The sequence below is a fragment of the Phalangium opilio genome, unplaced genomic scaffold (genome assembly GCF_054372755.1).
Source record: "Phalangium opilio isolate 3A_F unplaced genomic scaffold, DU_Popi_V2 ptg001170l_1, whole genome shotgun sequence".
Lineage (NCBI taxonomy): Eukaryota > Metazoa > Arthropoda > Arachnida > Opiliones > Phalangiidae > Phalangium > Phalangium opilio.
In genome coordinates, this window is record NW_028324255.1 from 8,366,992 (window position 1) to 8,384,187 (window position 17,196).

A 17,196-nucleotide genomic window follows, 5' to 3' on the forward strand; every position below is an offset into this window, starting at 1 on the left:
CGCCCCTTTTTCCATTTCTTCGGTATCGAACGGGATGACTTTTTGAGGGAAGGGGCCGATTGACCACCCACCTTCACTTAACCTAATGTCTATCCCCGTTCCTCGAAGAAAATCTCTCCCAAAAATAACTGAGGGTGTAAGACCTCGGACAATAAGAAAGCGCTGCCTTCTTTTCCCTCCGGGCCAATATACCTGGAGACGGATATCTCCGGCTACGCGGCATGTGCCGCGACCGAATCTAACCATTGTCCTATTAGCTTTTATCGCCATTTCTCGTTCTTCGAATATGGGTATGAATTCATCGCCCAACAAAGAAACTGACGATCCGCTATCTAACAAGCCAAGGAACGATTGCCCCATAGCTTGAAATCTCAATAATGGGGGAGTTTTCCCGCCAAAATCGGAACAGCGATTAACCGATGGCGCGAAAATTCGACTTTTCGAATTTCTTGCCTGTCTTTTGGCCCTCGTTATTTTATTTCTAAAACCATACCGAGGCCCCTCCCAAGAATAATTCGGATTTCCGATTATCTTGGTTGCCTCGGCTTCCCATTTCCCGGATTATTGCAATCCCTTTGGAAATGCCCGAGTTGGTTGCACTTAAAACAGCGCCCCATACTACGGTTACCTTTCCTTTGGTCTGGATTTCCGCCATTGGAATGTGCGTTAAAAGTAGCATCTGCTCTTTTACCTGAGCGAGTGTTCACTCCGCTCAACGCCTGTCTCTGTACTCTAAAATAAGAGTACGGATCTAAAGCTGCTAAACCTACTCCCACCTGATTTTCCGAAAATGCGTTTACATTTGAGGAAACTGACATACTAACGGCATTATTTACCGATTGAAGCGATTGCTCAATCGAAATACCTGCCCCATATGCCAGACCAGGCTCTAAGGATTCCGCCATTGACGGTGGGGGTCTGTACATTACCTCGGCTAGGAGATCAGATTGAATAATCTTTGCCTCCTCAGCCAATTCAGTTAGGGTAGCGAAAGCTTTCCCCCTTAGCATTCTACGGTATGTCGGATGACACTGCCGTAGGACGCGCTGAATTTGTACCGACTCAGACTCCGGTGTTTCTAATCGGTGAGAATACTCCGATAAACAATGGATGTACTGAGTCAATGGTTCATTTTCTCCTTGAGTTCGGTTATCCAACTCAATTTGAATGCGCCTAGAGTAATCAGTTGCCTGATACTCTTTTCTAAAACAATCTCGGAATTCCGAAAGGTTTTTGAAAGCGGCTGCACCCCCTACAAATTTAAACCAACGATCGGCCGGCCCTTGTAAAGACAAAGGGATCACGTGAAAAAGGATATCCTTATCACTATAGCCGGTCGCTGATTGATACCGCAGAAGAGCCTCGAGGAAATCCATCGGAGATTTCTCATCTGCGGGTCCTAAATAGGTTGGAGCGTCTACTCGCAACCTTACCTGGGGAGTTTGCGTTGGATTTCCAACGTTAGCTGCCCCACTACCTGAGACAAAACCTTGAAAAGCTTGACGCAGGGCATCACTAATAAGTTGGCTCATTTGTAGCGCCGGATCTCCGGACACTGCGCCTTCACCATTATTAGCGGAAACCCCGGATCTAGTTTCCGGCATAATTAAATAATAGCGAAATCGCTATATCTAATTTTACTTAACTCTACTAACTATCAATCAACTAAATCGGCTCGCGACCCAAACACTCTTTCGATTTAAACTTAGAGAAACTAAACTAAGTACATGTATTACTCTATGTTCTCAAAGCCCCACGTTGGGCGCCAATTTGTAAGTCCTACAAAACTGGTAGGCTTACCCTAGAGTAATACAGCACTGTTTTAGCAACCAATAATTTATTCTCACTCACCCAGTCATCGTTTAAAGTTTAAAATAAAAAGTACAAAATAAAATACAAGGTAAAAAGCAGAGCTTCCTCTCTTCGGTGAGCAGCCAAAAGATAAAGCTCCTGGTCCCCGGCCCCTCCTTTTATAGACACCGGGTCTCGAGTCGGGTCTAAGAGTTCCTTCCCCCTTGACTTTTGGTCAAGGGGTTAAGTCTCTGTCGGGATTCCGACGAGGACAGTTGCGCGGTGCAATAGAACTTTCTTAGACCCCCCTGATAGTTTTACAAGCGTATGCTCGTTCCGCTGCTACCCCAAGCTCGCTAATTTTAACGTAATGAGGAGCAACGGCCTACCAGGGGTAACGCCATTTCGCGTTTGCGATATGGCCGTTACAAAAGTGACCACATGTTTTCGCGCATACCATGCACGCTTATTTCAGTGTTTTAGAAGCCTGATATTATATTTTTAGTATTTAAGCCGATGAAACGATTAGATCGCAAACTAAAACAAAAAGGAAGTAATCTTCTCTTGAAGGCAATACAAATAAAATGAGAGCCATTTTAAACACTTATATCTTTCAAAAAATTCATTTTTCTTGTTTATCAATGAAGGGTGGTCTTCTGATAACGGAAAATATTGCCGTGTCCATGGTAAAAAGCCGTTCCATAATAATCGTGTTAACGGAAGATTACTTGGAAAGCGAGTTGTGTTCTTTTGAGCTTGATATTGCTTTTGAAAAATCTGTGAAAGGCCATTTCACAAGAACCGTTGTTGTCCAACTGAAACCTGTATCTAAAGAGCTACTTCCCAAAAACCTAAGGTAATGTTTCATTCGTTTTAACATCAACAAAGTAAAGGCAATGCAAATTATAGTAAAATTACAGATAGTTGCTCCTCCAGTGAAGAGATATCCTTAATTTAGAAATCCCTTTTGATAGAGAGCCAAAGACCCATTGAGTTAAACACCAAAAGTATCTCGTGGTGACCCTCTCATACGAGGGGTCCGACATTCCCAAAAAAGCGTACAACATTTCGTGATTTCACGATTTTGCCAAATATTTCGTGATTTCTTCTTTGATTTCCCAATTTCGCCAAAGATTTCGAAATTTCCTCTTTGATTTCGTAATATCGTGATTTCTTCAAAGATTTCCGGATTTTGTGTGAAAGACTTCACGATTTTGCGAGAAGCGTACGGGATTTCCTATAAATGTCGGACCCCTCGCTCTATTATATCTTTTCAATTCGCAAAACTAAAATTTCCAATCGATTTCTGGGCTATTTCACATATAGATTATTATATTTTTTCCAACGCAAGTGAGTAGAAAATAAGACTTTTGCCATATGGTAGATAATATATGCTTAGCTATGATTTTATGTCGTAAACGGTAACAGGTTAGACGCGTTACATAAAGCCAAAAAAAGAGTTGTTTTTCTCCTAGTGATCTCAAAAGTTATCTAAATTTGAAGCCCATAAAATAGACTTCCGGTTGCCCTCTTTTATTGGGAAAATGTTTTTTTTTCTTGTGAATTTTTCCAAATAAATTGACCTATGAATAATATAATTAATGAATGACTAAGCTTGGCCTTAAGTTTTTCGGTTGAAATTAAAGGAAAAACGAAATCCCTAAATCCAACATAAAGCCAGAATTCATTTAACGAGATATATCAGGAATAAGTTTCTCCGATAGAGAAATCCCCCAAATTATATTATTTAATTATTTATAATTACATTTATGTTTTCAGATACATCATTAAAACTCGAACCTACCTTCCATGGACTCTAAAGCAAATGGGCCAAAAATTGTTCTGGGAACGACTACGATATGCTATCAAATAAATAAATTATATGTGTATTTTATTATGCGCAGTTAATAAAATTCATATCTATGTGCATATATTTGTAATCTAAGGCTTAGCCTGTGGCATTCCTAGTTGCTACAGCTCTCATGGCTTCCAGGGCCGAATTAAGCAATTTTGCACCCGGGGGGGGGGTGAGAACATGCGCTCCCTTAAACCGGAAAAAGGGAACAGCAGAAATACTTTTTAGTTGTAAGATTTTTAAAAATTACATGTGAGGCATGTTATATTAATATTATTTGCCCGCCCTTGGGTATCCTGTAAGCTCCGACTTTTAAAAAGGGCACATAGTACAGGGTAAATACGCATTTTTCGGCCAAAAAAAGGAACTAAATATGACCAAGCTGAAAATTTAAGAATCCAAAGAGCTTATGGTCCTAATTAACGTCCCAAAAGTCCCCAAGCCTCCGGTGCCGGCTTTCGCCGCCATATTGGAAAATGGCCGCCATACCGGATGTTTCTATATCTCGAGATCTAAAAGACCGATTTACTTGAAGTTTGTTTTAAACGATGTCTTAAACAATCCACTGTTGGTAACAAATGATAACGTAACATTACAGTATGACTGATTCAATATGATCAAAATTGTTTTAACGAATAATCTGGTCCTCTACATTGGTTTAGTTTCAGGAATTATATCACACACCTTCACAATTAGTAGCATTTTAGTGAGATTAACAAATAATGAAACCGTGTATACCTGTCCTCAAATGAGAATGTAACGTAAACAACACTCTTTTAACTGCCGTAGGGAAAACACATTGAGCATTTTGTCATCTTTCCTGTAATATTTTGAAGTTGAATTCTTCACAGGGTGAAAACACTACCGTTTATTTCTAAACCATAATAACTTGGATAGATATGCCATTTTTTACTTAAAACTAGAAGCGTCAACAAACAGTCATGATGAATACAGTATTAAGTTACGGGTTACGTAGCGTAAAACCTAGGCCCTAGGGTTAGGATTTGTAGCATGAATCGAAGCAGACTGCGTATTTTTGTAATTCCAATCCAAAACAGTGCTGGAAATAAGCTTTCTTATAATCTTTAAAAGGAAAGACACTATAAATACCATAGCCAACTAGATTAGTCTAATCTAGTTGGCTATGTAAATACTATATTACATAGACAAACTAAAACTTAAGCCTTGGCCGTAAAGAACGTTGAAAAGCTTACTTCAAAAGATATAAAAACCTCTATTAACTGTAATTATTTACCTGAATTACTTTTCTAGACGAAAATTCGACCTGATAACGACGTATTTCTTATTAAGGGTGCTACAGTTAAATAGAAAATACATATAAAGGTGCTCAAGCTCGGATGAAATACCAGCGTCTACTGCTAAGAAATTAGGAAAATCAGCAAGAAACCCAACATTTGAAATTTGTCAACGTAACTTGTTAGCACCCACAAACCTAGGCCCTTCTAGTTGTCAACGAGAACGAAATGAAGAAATAGGTTTAAGCGCGCTATAAGGTTAGGCTGACATCTGACCCAAAAGTAATTTTTTGACGTACTATCTTAATTAGTTAAATTACAAAAATTAGAATTCATTAATTAAAAATCGAAACAGGTAAGTTTCTCATTTAAGAAATGCTTGTTAATTTAGAAGTATTCCGAAAACTAACTTCGCTATAGTTTTTCCGTATGGCCGGCTTCAATTGCCTTAAAAAAATTTTTAATGCTTTTTCTATGGGCCGCTAACCCTAAAAACTGTGAATTTTCCTTTAACATTACGGAAGGGTGTCATGTCATATCTACAAGGGCCTACCGGTCCTGTAGAATTCGAATAGCCAATGAGACGCGAGGAAGGAGAAGCTAGCGGTTTCATGAAGTTTGAAGCCTTTCCCCTTATCTTCAAAGTTCAACCAGATATTAGTATGTAGTTTACGGGCGCCAAGTAAATGAAATCCATGTATTTTTGGAATCCCATACTCATTGATGCTAATATTTAATTACAACACCTTATTTTTAGCATCGGAAATTACGTAAACGTAATTAGTCAAAAACCATATACGAGAATTCAGTCTTATATTATTGGATGCCTGTTAGGCTTTATCATTGTTCACATGAATGGAGCTCAAGGGTTTCTAAATAAGGTGAGATATAAACATGATTGCCTTAACTCTTTGAGGACAAATAGCGCTATATTAATCCTAATGCATATAAGTTTATATCGCCTCACCAGACGTCGCTTTACGAGAATGTATGTCACTTTAAGACAAGGTTTCAGCAAAAAGAGATATCTAGTTTACTAGGGAGAAGATATAAATTCGCTTTATTTCCTGTCCAAACGAAAGTCCGGGGTTAATTCCCGTCTCTAAATTACAACCAGCATCTCATTGGTTCTTGAAAACGCACGTCAGCACGACGCGACTACTGTCGACTGAGGAGAGGCGAAATAGCTCGGCCTCCTTTTACGTCCCCCCTAGTATTTTGAAAGAGCTAGGGACTGGGACTATGGCGCGCCGCGCGCGAATACTTAGGCATCTTATACCTTGTTCCTAGTAAACTAGATATCCCTTCTTGGTCTCAGTAAACAGTAACAATCTTAAGGAACACATCACATGAACTTATGATATGATGTATATCCCGCTTATGTGTGTTGGTTTCTCGGTAAGTAATAAATTGCTTATCATCTTTTTAGGCTTTGATTTTGATATACGCGGGTTGGACTATCTCCTGCACTACTTTGCTGTTTATTATCCACTGCCTTTACTGGGCCCAAGAAGGACCAATCATAAATATTCTATTCAACGTATTTTCTAAAACCTTATGGTCAATGGCAGTGTCTTGGGTTATCTTCGCGTGTTCGACTGGACATGGAGGTATGAAAATGTACTTTCAAACTTTTCATCCAAGGAATATTTCACTAAAAAATAATTAACTTTCAGGAACAGTTGATACATTTTTGTCCTGGAATGTGTGGATTATTCTTAGTCGTGTTAACTACTCTATCTACTTAGTCCACCGAATTGTAATTGATTATTTCTATTTTTCTAGAAGTACTCTACTTCATTTTGAAAATTCGATTGTGGTGAGTATATAGTTCTCATTCCTGGAGGATTCATTCCGCATTTTTACAAGGAGACGAGGCTGCTTTGGAGGACAGAAGAGCAAACTATTTTGTCCTCCTAGTAGACTGGTCTCCTTGTTAAAATGGTATGGATCATCCTAGCCTGAAAACTAAGTATAAAGAATAGAATTAATTAGCCCATTCGAGCCCCGCGGATGTGTAAAGAAAATCTTGCGGCGTTTTCCGCGGGAAAAATATGATCACGTGATTGCCCGCCATTTATAGAGAGAGACATTTTGTTTGGGCATAGCTAACTCGATCACGTTTGTGACCGCGTGGGTTGTGGTTTTATAATTATCGTCTTCTTCATTTGTTCAGAGAACTAGAGGACACAATTTTAAAAATACCAGCGTCTATGTTGTATTCTTTAAGGTTTTACTGTTGTCTTGAACGTTTAAAGTTTGTGATTTCCAATTTAAATAAATAGTTATTGAAATTAAGCCAAGTTTAAGTTGCCACAAACAAAAATATATCGTTTACGGATGTGTCTGAAAACGGAAAGCAGAGCAGCCGACAAACAGTCCAAAAAATACGTGGGAGAAGTGTCTGGCAGCATTGCAGCTCCTAAGATCACTAAACACAAATGATAAGCTAAAACCCCCGTTCATCGAACGGCATCGCCTGTCGTCGCCCCTAGCGGAGGAGTCCCAAAACTTACCGACTCATAAACTTATGACTATGCTTTGAATCGAAATTGTTTCAATATCGGTCGCGGCGTGGCGCTAGAGAGGCGATGTCCTAAAAGAACCACGTGATGAATCACCATTCCAGTTCATCTGAGTTTAATGACCTTACCTCCAACTAAAGAAAAGTTTAGTTTAATCTTTTATTTTTTACTTTTTTCAGATAGCCAATTGTTTTTGGATTTTTAACGATTTCATGCACATGTGGTTTCGTTCTTTCCTTGTCTATCGAAGGCCCAATTATGAGACTAGAAAAACTTTTCAAAAGAGTAAACCACAAAAATCAGGCGAAAAGATCAAGTTTAAATGAAAAACTAATTTAAATCAGGTTCAATCTCGCCTATAAGCATGTCTCATACAAATTCAGAAGTTTTAGTATAATCAGGGATATATGTAATTTTAGAATCAGGAATGGAGAACGGTTAGCCAATACTTCAGTCCGACTCATAGCCCAGTATAGAGCCAATCCCTTCAACACGTAACGAAAATTTTAAATGATCTTATTGACTCACTTAATCTACGTTTTGATGACGTTGCTCACAGGGGCGGCGAAAAAATATGTAGTTTCTTTTTACCTCTGTCACTTTGACCCGCCTCTTCTTTCATACCCCTCCGTCTCAGGGAAGGGGGTCCGGGACTTTGACTCGCTCCCTGATTACTCTTCTCCATTCCTACTCCTAAAATTACATCTATCCCTGGTTTTGATATTTTGTAATATTGAAAGAATTTCCTGTTTAATAAAAATTTTGATAATTGGTATCTTAATGTTTATTTATTTTTAATTAAGTTTTTTATGTCTCAAGTGAAAAAAATATTTTTATTTTCTCTTTAAACAAGCTGCCCCAGCAGAAAGGACACTCGTGCGGGATATCTATATCTGTATAAATCAAAGTCCTGACTGACTGACAGACTGACTGATAATCAACGCCCAGCCCAAACCGCTTGCCCTAGAAGGCTGAAACTTTGCAGGAACGTTACTCATAAGTAGTAGGCGCGTACTAAGAAAGATTTTTCCAATCCGCCGCCATCTTAAAAAATGGCGCCGAGAAATGTAAAAAATATTCTCTATGCAATTAAGTGCGCGCGTTTCAACCGATTTCACAAATATTTAGTACACTGGTTTGCTTTAACCTTAAGACGGGCTGAATGGTCTTTCGGGTTCGATTTTTCGCCATATTTTAAAATGGCGCCCAGAAATGTAAGAAAATATTCTCTATGCAATAAAGTCAGCGCGTTTCAACCGATTTCACAAATATTTAGTACTATGGTTTCCTTTAACCTATAGACGGGCTGAATGGTATTTTGGGTTCGATTTGTTGCCATCTTTTAAATGGCGGCTAAAAACTTAAAAACCCTTTTTTATGGAATAATGCCCGCGTGAAAAGTATTAAAAAATATCCTGACGGGCTGACGGACTGTGCCGAGTGCCTTCGCTCCTAGGGTGCTACAAAAATATTAGTCATCAGTAAAATCAACCCATTCTTTATATCATTTTATTAGATGGAAGTTCTTATTACACGCGAGCGACGCCGCGGGTAACGGCTAGTGTAAGATAATTAAAAAGTGAAAAAATAGGGGCTAAAAAAGCGAGCATGAGGTGACAATTTTTTTAATAGACGCCATACCTTCAGTTCTGAGCGAAATAAATATAATCTTAACAGTAGAACTCGCAGCAGACAGCGTAACTCTTTAGAAGGAAAGTTAATTATCCTCTAGCTCAGGGCGGGAAATAAGCACAGGACATTGGACATTGTCCAATAAAATTTTAAAATGTCCCATAATTTTTTTAAAAACTAAGGGGGTCACCGGACAGTTTGACCAATAAATTTTCCGAAGTTTTGATAGCTTGACTATGGAGATTCGACACTATTTTGCACACTCCAGTGGACAATGTCCTATAAATTTTCAAGTCAAACAGGGGGTCACTGGACGCATGTCCTATAAGAAGTTTTTCTTATTTCCGGCCCTGCTCTAGCTACTAGCACCATGCCCAAACAACAGCGTGCGCCTTGGAGCCGGAGTCTTTATCCTCTTGCACCATCGCGGGCTTGGGAGGAGGCGGAGTCTATTTATCGTTTTTTGTCGCTTCAACTAGAGTTCGTTTTGGTGGAGTCACCAAATAAGTGTTTACTTAAAAAACTCGAAATCGGAATGATGGGGATGAAAAGCCCCGAACACACGGTATTCCTGTTGCCATGCATTACCAAAGCTATTGCTAGAGAGACCTTGAAAACCGGGACCAATACTTCGTGCGAGGGGGGGATTCTCCCCCGCACGAGTAAAAAGGATAGTGGCATTTTATATCGACTCCCATCAGGTTTTGATGGTTTTATATAGGGAACAATATTTTGTATAATAGTTTTTATTATTTCAAAATTTAAAATCAAATAAGCACACAGCCCACCGCTTGACTGGCAGATGACATCATAACGGTGACTTTTTCTTTACCATTTCTCAAAACATAAACGTATTTACAAACGTTTTTACTTTAATCATAAGTTTATAAGATATGTTCCATAAGATTTTCACTGGTTACTGAGAGCTTGTCATGAAGTGACGTGGGTCATAGATTCTCGTAAGGCGACTCCTGGTGAGGCGCTATCAAAGGCTTAGTACAGACTAGATTGCAAAACCGCGTGTTGTCAATTCTCGCTTTTCGTTCTCGAACCAGCTGCTCTCAGTAAGCCTCCAGCATACAAGGTATAGGTAGTGTCACAGTTATGAAGCGTATCTTATGCTTTTATATATTTTTTTCGAAAAAAACGTTTATATTCATAATTTAGTAATCAATTAATACTCTACTACCACTTAAAGATGCTATTATTTGTTTCAATTAAAACTAATTTGGTTTCTAGAAGTATTTAGAATGCGCGATTTGTGCTTTTTAAAGCTTAAGCAGTAGTTGTTGAAGGTTTTATACTACAACAAAACATTTACTTCGTTAATGAGTCAACGTAAATGTACAATACTCTAAACGCGCTTTCGCTCTCTACTACCCAAACAAATGTTAGTCTACACTTCACTTACAGCATCAGAATAAACAGAGGTTTTTCAAATTATCATTTGAACCTTATTTGCCTAAGCGACGAGTTCGACAAGCAATATGCCGTTCAAAATTTTCGCCTTGTGTTTATTTTCTCAAGTATTAACAAGCCTTTCAAAAAATAACGAACTGAATGAGGTAAATGGCGATGAACTTCAAAGAAGTATCGTTCAAAATTTGGAGAATGTTAAGACGAAATTACTGGTTTCACAACTCGTAAACCCATTCGCAATACTTGAAAATGCATTTAAAGTTGAAAAAGAGATTGCTACGCCAAGAATGATCCCAGTAAAAGTTTATCGTTGCGTTGAATCACTCAATTACGTTTTCAAATCTATAAATACCATATGGGCGCTGAAACGTAAGTCGTAATATTAATCGCAATTAAAGAGCTATTAATCGAAACCTCTACCAAAATAATTTGTTAGTAGGCGCGTATTACTGTTTCATTAAAAGCGTGTTCTGTACTTGTGGGGGCGGTTTTAGACCTATCAGAAGGGGATATTGGAAGAAGGATGACATTCTGTTTTCTCTTGTTACTTTAGTTTTGTAACGTCATTCTTCCCGGGCTCACCCTTTTTTTTTGCTCTTTCCGCTCTTCAAATTTCAGATGGGCATCGCACCCTAGGGTGAATTCAATAACTGTTTGGTAGTACTAAATCCACAGCAATCAATTAACGCACAAACCTTGATTGTCTTGACGAGGGACAAAAATCCACAAGCGCGTCTTACCAAATAGTTTAACGTTAATAGAGTAATGACGAAGGAACTATTTATGGCGTATGTGGTTCGGTTTAGTAGCCTTGCTCCAAATGTTTCGATGTTGGGAAGAATCATGTTACAATTACCCCGCTTATAGGTATACTTCTCCCGAAGAGAAGTGTTATACACTTCTGGACCTATATATTGAAGTAGTAGTGTTACTATTTTCTGGAGTAATGATGGGTAATGTCACGTGAATAAGCGTGGCACGACTCGGCGGAGAGATTCAACGATGCCCATTACCAGTAAGTCTACAAAATTCACACATGTGCAGTAGAACTCGATTTGTGGAATATAAGCTTGATATAGGTCCTACATATTAGCGTGCGTGCATACGCGGACAAACTGTTGGGGTTATGGGTGTGTAGCAAGAAAAGAAGAAACTTTCGCGTAGAAAGACAACTAACAAACTTTGAATTTAAATTAAGACATAATTAATCGAAACAAGATAAGAGACTGGTTAAGTTTGTACACAGTGAAAGCTATTTATACAAACATTAAAAAAATATAAGTGTGAAGGTTTTTTTTTTCTATATAAAAAAACTATCTTCGGCGTTGTTATTTTTTAACTATTTTCAACACAAACCCTTTTACTTGATTCAACCAAGGAGGCCAATAGAAAGAATAATGAAAGACTGAACATGCTGTACCAAACTTTGATGCAAACCTCCCTAACGCGTAGTATCCATACAGGAAACCAAATTGCTTGCATCTTCCTCTTTAATATTGTAGAAAAAAACATGGTTCTAATTGATAAATTCATTGTGCAAAACCAGGGATAGATTTAATTTTAGAAGTAGGAATGGAGAACAGATTAATGTGGGCACGCGTCAAAGTCCCGGACCCCTTTCCACGTGACGGAGGGGTATGAAAGAAGAGGCGGGTCACAGCGTCAGAGGTAAAAAGGAATTTCGTATTTTTCGACGTCCCCGTCAGCAACGTCATCAAAGCGTAGTTTAAGCGAGCCAATAAGATAATTTAAACTTTTCGTGACGTGTTGAAGGGAGGGGCTCTATACTGGGCTATGAGACGGACTGAAGTAAATACTCACCGTTCTCCATTCCTACTTCTAAAATTAAATCTATCCCTGATTATATTCATTGTTTTACACATTATTTTGGTTGGAAAAATACTCCAACCGGGCGTTGCTTTTTAAGTTAAACGACATATTTTTTAGTGCTCGATTTCGCTGGAAAACCGCCTAGTGGAATAACGGGAGGAAGACTGTATTGGCCAGGTGACTTCACAAAATGCTAGAGTTTGCGAATTCCAAATAGAAACAAGTTTACTTCTGAAGTTAAGGGAAGATACTGTAACTTAAAAATACCACTTGGTGGTGTAAGTGTCAAGAATTATGTAAAAATCATTGATTAGCACCCTCCTCACAGCGGGTCAATTTGACCAGAAATGAGTGGAGGAGTTTGAATAATATAAAGATAAAAATTATTCCTGAAACCCATTGAGCACTGTTGACGTTGAAAAACCGCATTAAGGTTAAATGAGTATTTTTATCTTTCAGGGCAGTGTTGAAGGCGAAATGGCTCTAAAAATCGGCATATGCGTTCCTGATACGTGTAACGCAGCAGAACTCAATCACATGTATACTAGAATACTTCTTCAAAAACTTGCAAGTGAGAGCCTTTTTTATTTTAGTTTAACATATATTAATTTACAATAATCGGTACTTAGAATCTTCATTGGCAACTAGAATTAGGTTTATTTAACAAAATATTGAGGAAATAATATTTAAAATACAGGACCAGAGTACATTGGGTTCCATAGCTGATCTTGAGTAGGAATTGTTTTATGAAGGACCACCGTTTAGAAGTTTTCATTAGTGTTTTACAGCTGACCCCTTAATTAGATAAGCATTGTCTTTCAATTTCTTGCTTTAATTTCAGGGGTCTGTAACGGGGACTTTAATGATAGTCCCTCTTTTAACTTTATGCCATTATTTGAGGCGATAATCATAACATATGTTTAGGGTGGCTCTTAGGGTAAAAGGTCAGAATATTTTTGACACAAAACCGTACTTTGAACCACCCGTTTTCGTAAAAACGTGAACAAAAAAGTCATTTTTGACATCTATAAATTTTAAATTGAAATAGTTTCGAAAATCATTCAAATGGAGTTCCTTATCAATTAAATCAAGTAACGATGCATCCTTACGTCGAATCTCCAAATTCTTACAGGTGTTATTCCCATCGAAAAGTTCATTCCAGTGGCGAGTATAACTTCGTCGTACAACATTTCTTGTCACGCGGACAAAGAACCATTGGCTAATTCATCAATATTGTGCATGTAAATATATAACTTCTTTGTCAAACTTCTTACGGCCTTTGTACAATGTCTTTACTTTGCATCATAGATTGTTACTGATTTTTCTACTTGGTGTAAACATCATTGGAACAATTATCGACGCAAGACAAACAAATTCAGATATGATTGCCATAGAATTATCTGCTCTTGAGATACCAACCACTCATAAACGTCCTTCACCCCTGGATGAAAAACATTTAGGTTCGGGAACCATTCAAGCGTATCAAGGTGCACCCGCAGAGTTGAGCACACTATGCATTCGTAACGATGAGCACTCTAAGCATTCATCAAGATGAGCACTCTGAACACTCTTTTCTCGAAGCAACTTAGGCACTTTTGTACCCCTGTACCTTCGTTGTTGGTAGAGAAAGAGGTCTGAAATTTTACTTACCAAGAGTACTTACTGGACCCTCAAGTTTCAAGTTTGTGCCAAACATAGTTTACGAAATATCTCAAGTCAAATTTGCCTTATTTGGTCATCGACATTAAAAACTAAACGATGCTGTTGTTAGAAACAATACCAGAAACGAAAAAGGAGGTTTACCAACAAAAAGGAGTGAGATCCTAACAAAAACCAAGAAGCGATATCTAGTTTATTAGGGAGAAGGTATAAGATGCCTAAGTATTGGCGCGCCATAGTCCCAGTCCCCCTTTCAAAATACAAGGGGGGACGTAAAAGGAGGCCGGGCTATTTCGCCTCTCCTTAGTCAGAAAATATGTAATTTTCGTCATTCGCGTCGCGCTGACGTGAGTTTTCAACAACCAATGAGATACTGGTTGTAATTTAGAGGCGGGGACTAACTCCGGACCTATGTTTGGACTGGAGATAAAGCTGGAAATGTGGCGAATTTATACCTTCTCCCTAATAAACTAGATATCCCTTCTTGCAAAAACATTAACCAATTATACCAATGTTCGCTTTGGAACTGTTAAAACTTGGCTGTAGATGGGATTTCGAAACATTTTTACGGTGTAGCAGTTTCAAAATGAAGATTGGCATACTTTTACATTTTAATGTTTTTGTTAGGATTTCATTTTCATTGTTAATAAAAATGGTTGTATCTAATTAATATCACTATAGAGCTCTCTCAGAAGTCTTAGTGTGACGTCACCCATGCTATGTGCCCATAGAACCAAAGTGGTAACAAACATGGCCGCTCACTGAAAGCTAAGAGCCTAAGGCTGCTAAGCCCCAGACGGTTTACCTAGGCACTTACGTCACAATTAAGATAGCTCTACTCCTGTTCACCCCTACACTTAACGTAATTGGTTAGTAGGTTCATTCTTTATTTTTTTAGTCACCAATATCCTGACCTGCTTCTCATTATCGAAAAATTTGAACTCAATCTTAAAGACAACGACAAGCAACGAAAATCTAAATTGTTTACAAGGAATTCGCGTTATCATACTTGCTTGGATAGTACTTTGTCAGTCATATACTTTTGCGATTCCCATTTTGGGTGAGTAAAGTCCTTGTTTTAGGATCAATGGGCCTTTTAAATGATTTCGTTGGTAATGAGAATGATTTTTCAGAGAGTCCCATTGACGTTTTATTGAACTATTACAATTTTGAAACCTACATTATCTCACAAGGGTTCTTCGCGTACGACACATTTTTCTTATTAAGGTAAAACCTTTAATTATGCCTTTCAAAAACTACGTCCTTTAATTATAAATGCCAAACTCTGTGTGAAATTACGTTCTACTATTGGTCCAGTATATATTTTTACATAAATGCAGGGTGGGTGATTTTGAATCGAGAATGTGCAATGACATTTTGCAGAAAACATACATTTCTTCAACTTGGAATCTTTAACTGGCCATTTTCTGTTCCTTTCTGCTTGAACTAGAGAGGAGGAGGCGTAGAAACCGTCACCCCAGACGTCATGCATAATGCATTTTAACTTATAAATCCACGTGATATTGACGAAGCTAGCTACCTATGCCGAGACTCCCCTGACCTATGAGGGTTGAATTTAAACCAGTTCTCTATGCGTCGTGTGAACGATTAGACTTAGGGTTGACAATTGTCCTATATACGTGAATAGCACTTGAAAAGCCCTTCCCTTTACCTTCAATCAGATATTAGTATGGAGTCTATGGCCTCTTGATGATTCCAAGTGGTAAAAATGTATTCCTGCACTTTTCCCTAATGGCCACCGATTACAAGTTACGATTGAAATATTTTACGGATGACCCCTTAAATGTAACTAACAAACTGAAAGACAATGCTAATTTAATAAATGGGTCTTCCATAAAACAGTAAAGTCATAACTTGTAAACGGTGGCCCTCAGGGCAAAATATCATAGAACCTTTTGACTACAAATCGCCCATAAAATCCACTGTAGTTCGGTCAACTACAACTTTTGGAACACCATGTATTGGCTTGCCTTGGTTTTTATTTCTTATTTAATTTTTAAATTCCTGTAGTGGTTTCCAGTTGACACACGCTATCCTGCGGGAACCCACTCCATTGACACGAAGAAATATTTGTTTCTTGTACCTGCATAAACTCATAAGGTAATTTAATTCTTGCCTTTTTTGCAGTAAGTTAAAGGGACACTAGATTGGATGGAGTTGTCACGTGATACCAAATATTTCGTTTTTAATTTTTCCCAATTGTACATTGTTGTTGTGGTTGACGCATATTCATATATCGTGTCCCTTTAAGTTTTAAGATTAATCAAAATCCCTTTTAGGGTGACTCCGATTTTAATGCTGGTAATATTCGTTCATTACTCTCTGATTTCGCTTTCTGATAATGGACCTAACTGGGAGTTTGTAAAATATGACAAAGATATTTGCTATAAAAACTGGTGGAAAAATCTACTTTTTATCTCTAACTTGGAGTCACTTGATTCACAAGTGAGTAAAGGTTTTCAAGAAGAACACACCAACCAGAGGTGGGCTTAATTGATCACACTAATATTAAAGTGTTTTCCGCTGTATTTTAGTGTATAGGCGCTTTGTGGTACATATCTTGCGATATGCAGTTTTTCCTCATTAGTCCAATATTTCTAATATTTCTTAAGAGGTGCGTACTAATTCAATACGTAAAACAGAGCCTAACGTGACGTTATAACATTACCATTCCGGCCATTGGTAAAAGCTCAAAAATAAGTTTTTAATCGCAGTTTCTCAACTCTTTTTTCACCAAGCTCGAAGAAATTCTTACGAACAATTGGGCTATTAATTTTATTTGCCATATCATTGAGTTCCTGGATGTTTTTGGCTTACATAACCTGGACTAAAGATTTACCAGCTCTTCAACTTGGTAATAGAGATATGGCTTCTAAAATAGCAGATTCTGATACCCTTTTTCAAGATCATATGTATGACGCTACCGATATTAAAAAGTAAGATTTATATCAAGAAATAAACAGTGCGGCTTGGGTATTTGAAGAGGACTTGTCTAATCTAATAGTTTACATTAATTCCACCATTAATTCCAACTGAAATTTATTTTAAGATTCTTTGAGATGAAAAATGAAGTATATCTGAAACCGTATACAAGAGTGGCAGCTTACGTTATTGGATGTGCTCTAGCCTTTCTCTATCTTCATATTAGTGGCATAAAACAAAATTTGAGTAGTGATTATAAGTTTCATCAGGGATAGATGTAATTTTA

The 17,196-nt window shown here is 37.9% G+C and overlaps 1 protein-coding gene and 1 long non-coding RNA gene across 2 annotated transcripts; one reads left to right on the forward strand and one right to left on the reverse strand.

Annotated features, from left to right (window-relative positions):
• The first annotated feature begins 9,692 nt into the window (after nt 1–9,692).
• Nucleotides 9,693–17,185, forward strand: LOC149584705 (nose resistant to fluoxetine protein 6-like). Its single transcript, XM_089863432.1, has 16 exons — nt 9,693–10,489; nt 10,587–10,847; nt 11,097–11,266; nt 11,346–11,493; nt 12,426–12,586; nt 12,768–12,879; nt 13,441–13,549; nt 13,617–14,123; nt 14,649–14,836; nt 14,922–15,027; nt 15,101–15,194; nt 15,999–16,088; nt 16,268–16,433; nt 16,523–16,602; nt 16,727–16,924; nt 17,038–17,185. The coding sequence occupies exons 13-16, from the start codon at nt 16,284–16,286 to the stop codon at nt 17,183–17,185; spliced, it is 576 nt and encodes a 191-aa protein (XP_089719558.1). The 5' UTR covers nt 9,693–10,489; nt 10,587–10,847; nt 11,097–11,266; nt 11,346–11,493; nt 12,426–12,586; nt 12,768–12,879; nt 13,441–13,549; nt 13,617–14,123; nt 14,649–14,836; nt 14,922–15,027; nt 15,101–15,194; nt 15,999–16,088; nt 16,268–16,283.
• LOC149584706 (uncharacterized) lies at nt 12,862–13,649 on the reverse strand. The gene is made up of 2 exons (XR_016380276.1): nt 13,418–13,649; nt 12,862–13,333 (listed from the first exon to the last, which is right to left on the reverse strand). It is a non-coding gene; the product is annotated as an uncharacterized LOC149584706 (long non-coding RNA).
• Nucleotides 17,186–17,196: the final 11 nt, after the last annotated feature.

Bases quoted from the DNA above. Each gene is read 5' to 3' on its own strand.
- LOC149584705 (XM_089863432.1), top strand. From the start codon at position 16,284: ATGCTGGTAATATTCGTTCATTACTCTCTGATTTCGCTTTCTGATAAT. The intron at 16,434-16,522 runs GTGAGTAAAGGT...GCTGTATTTTAG, and splicing joins TGGAGTCACTTGATTCACAA to TGTATAGGCGCTTTGTGGTA. The intron at 16,603-16,726 runs GTGCGTACTAAT...TTTTTCACCAAG, and splicing joins TTTCTAATATTTCTTAAGAG to CTCGAAGAAATTCTTACGAA.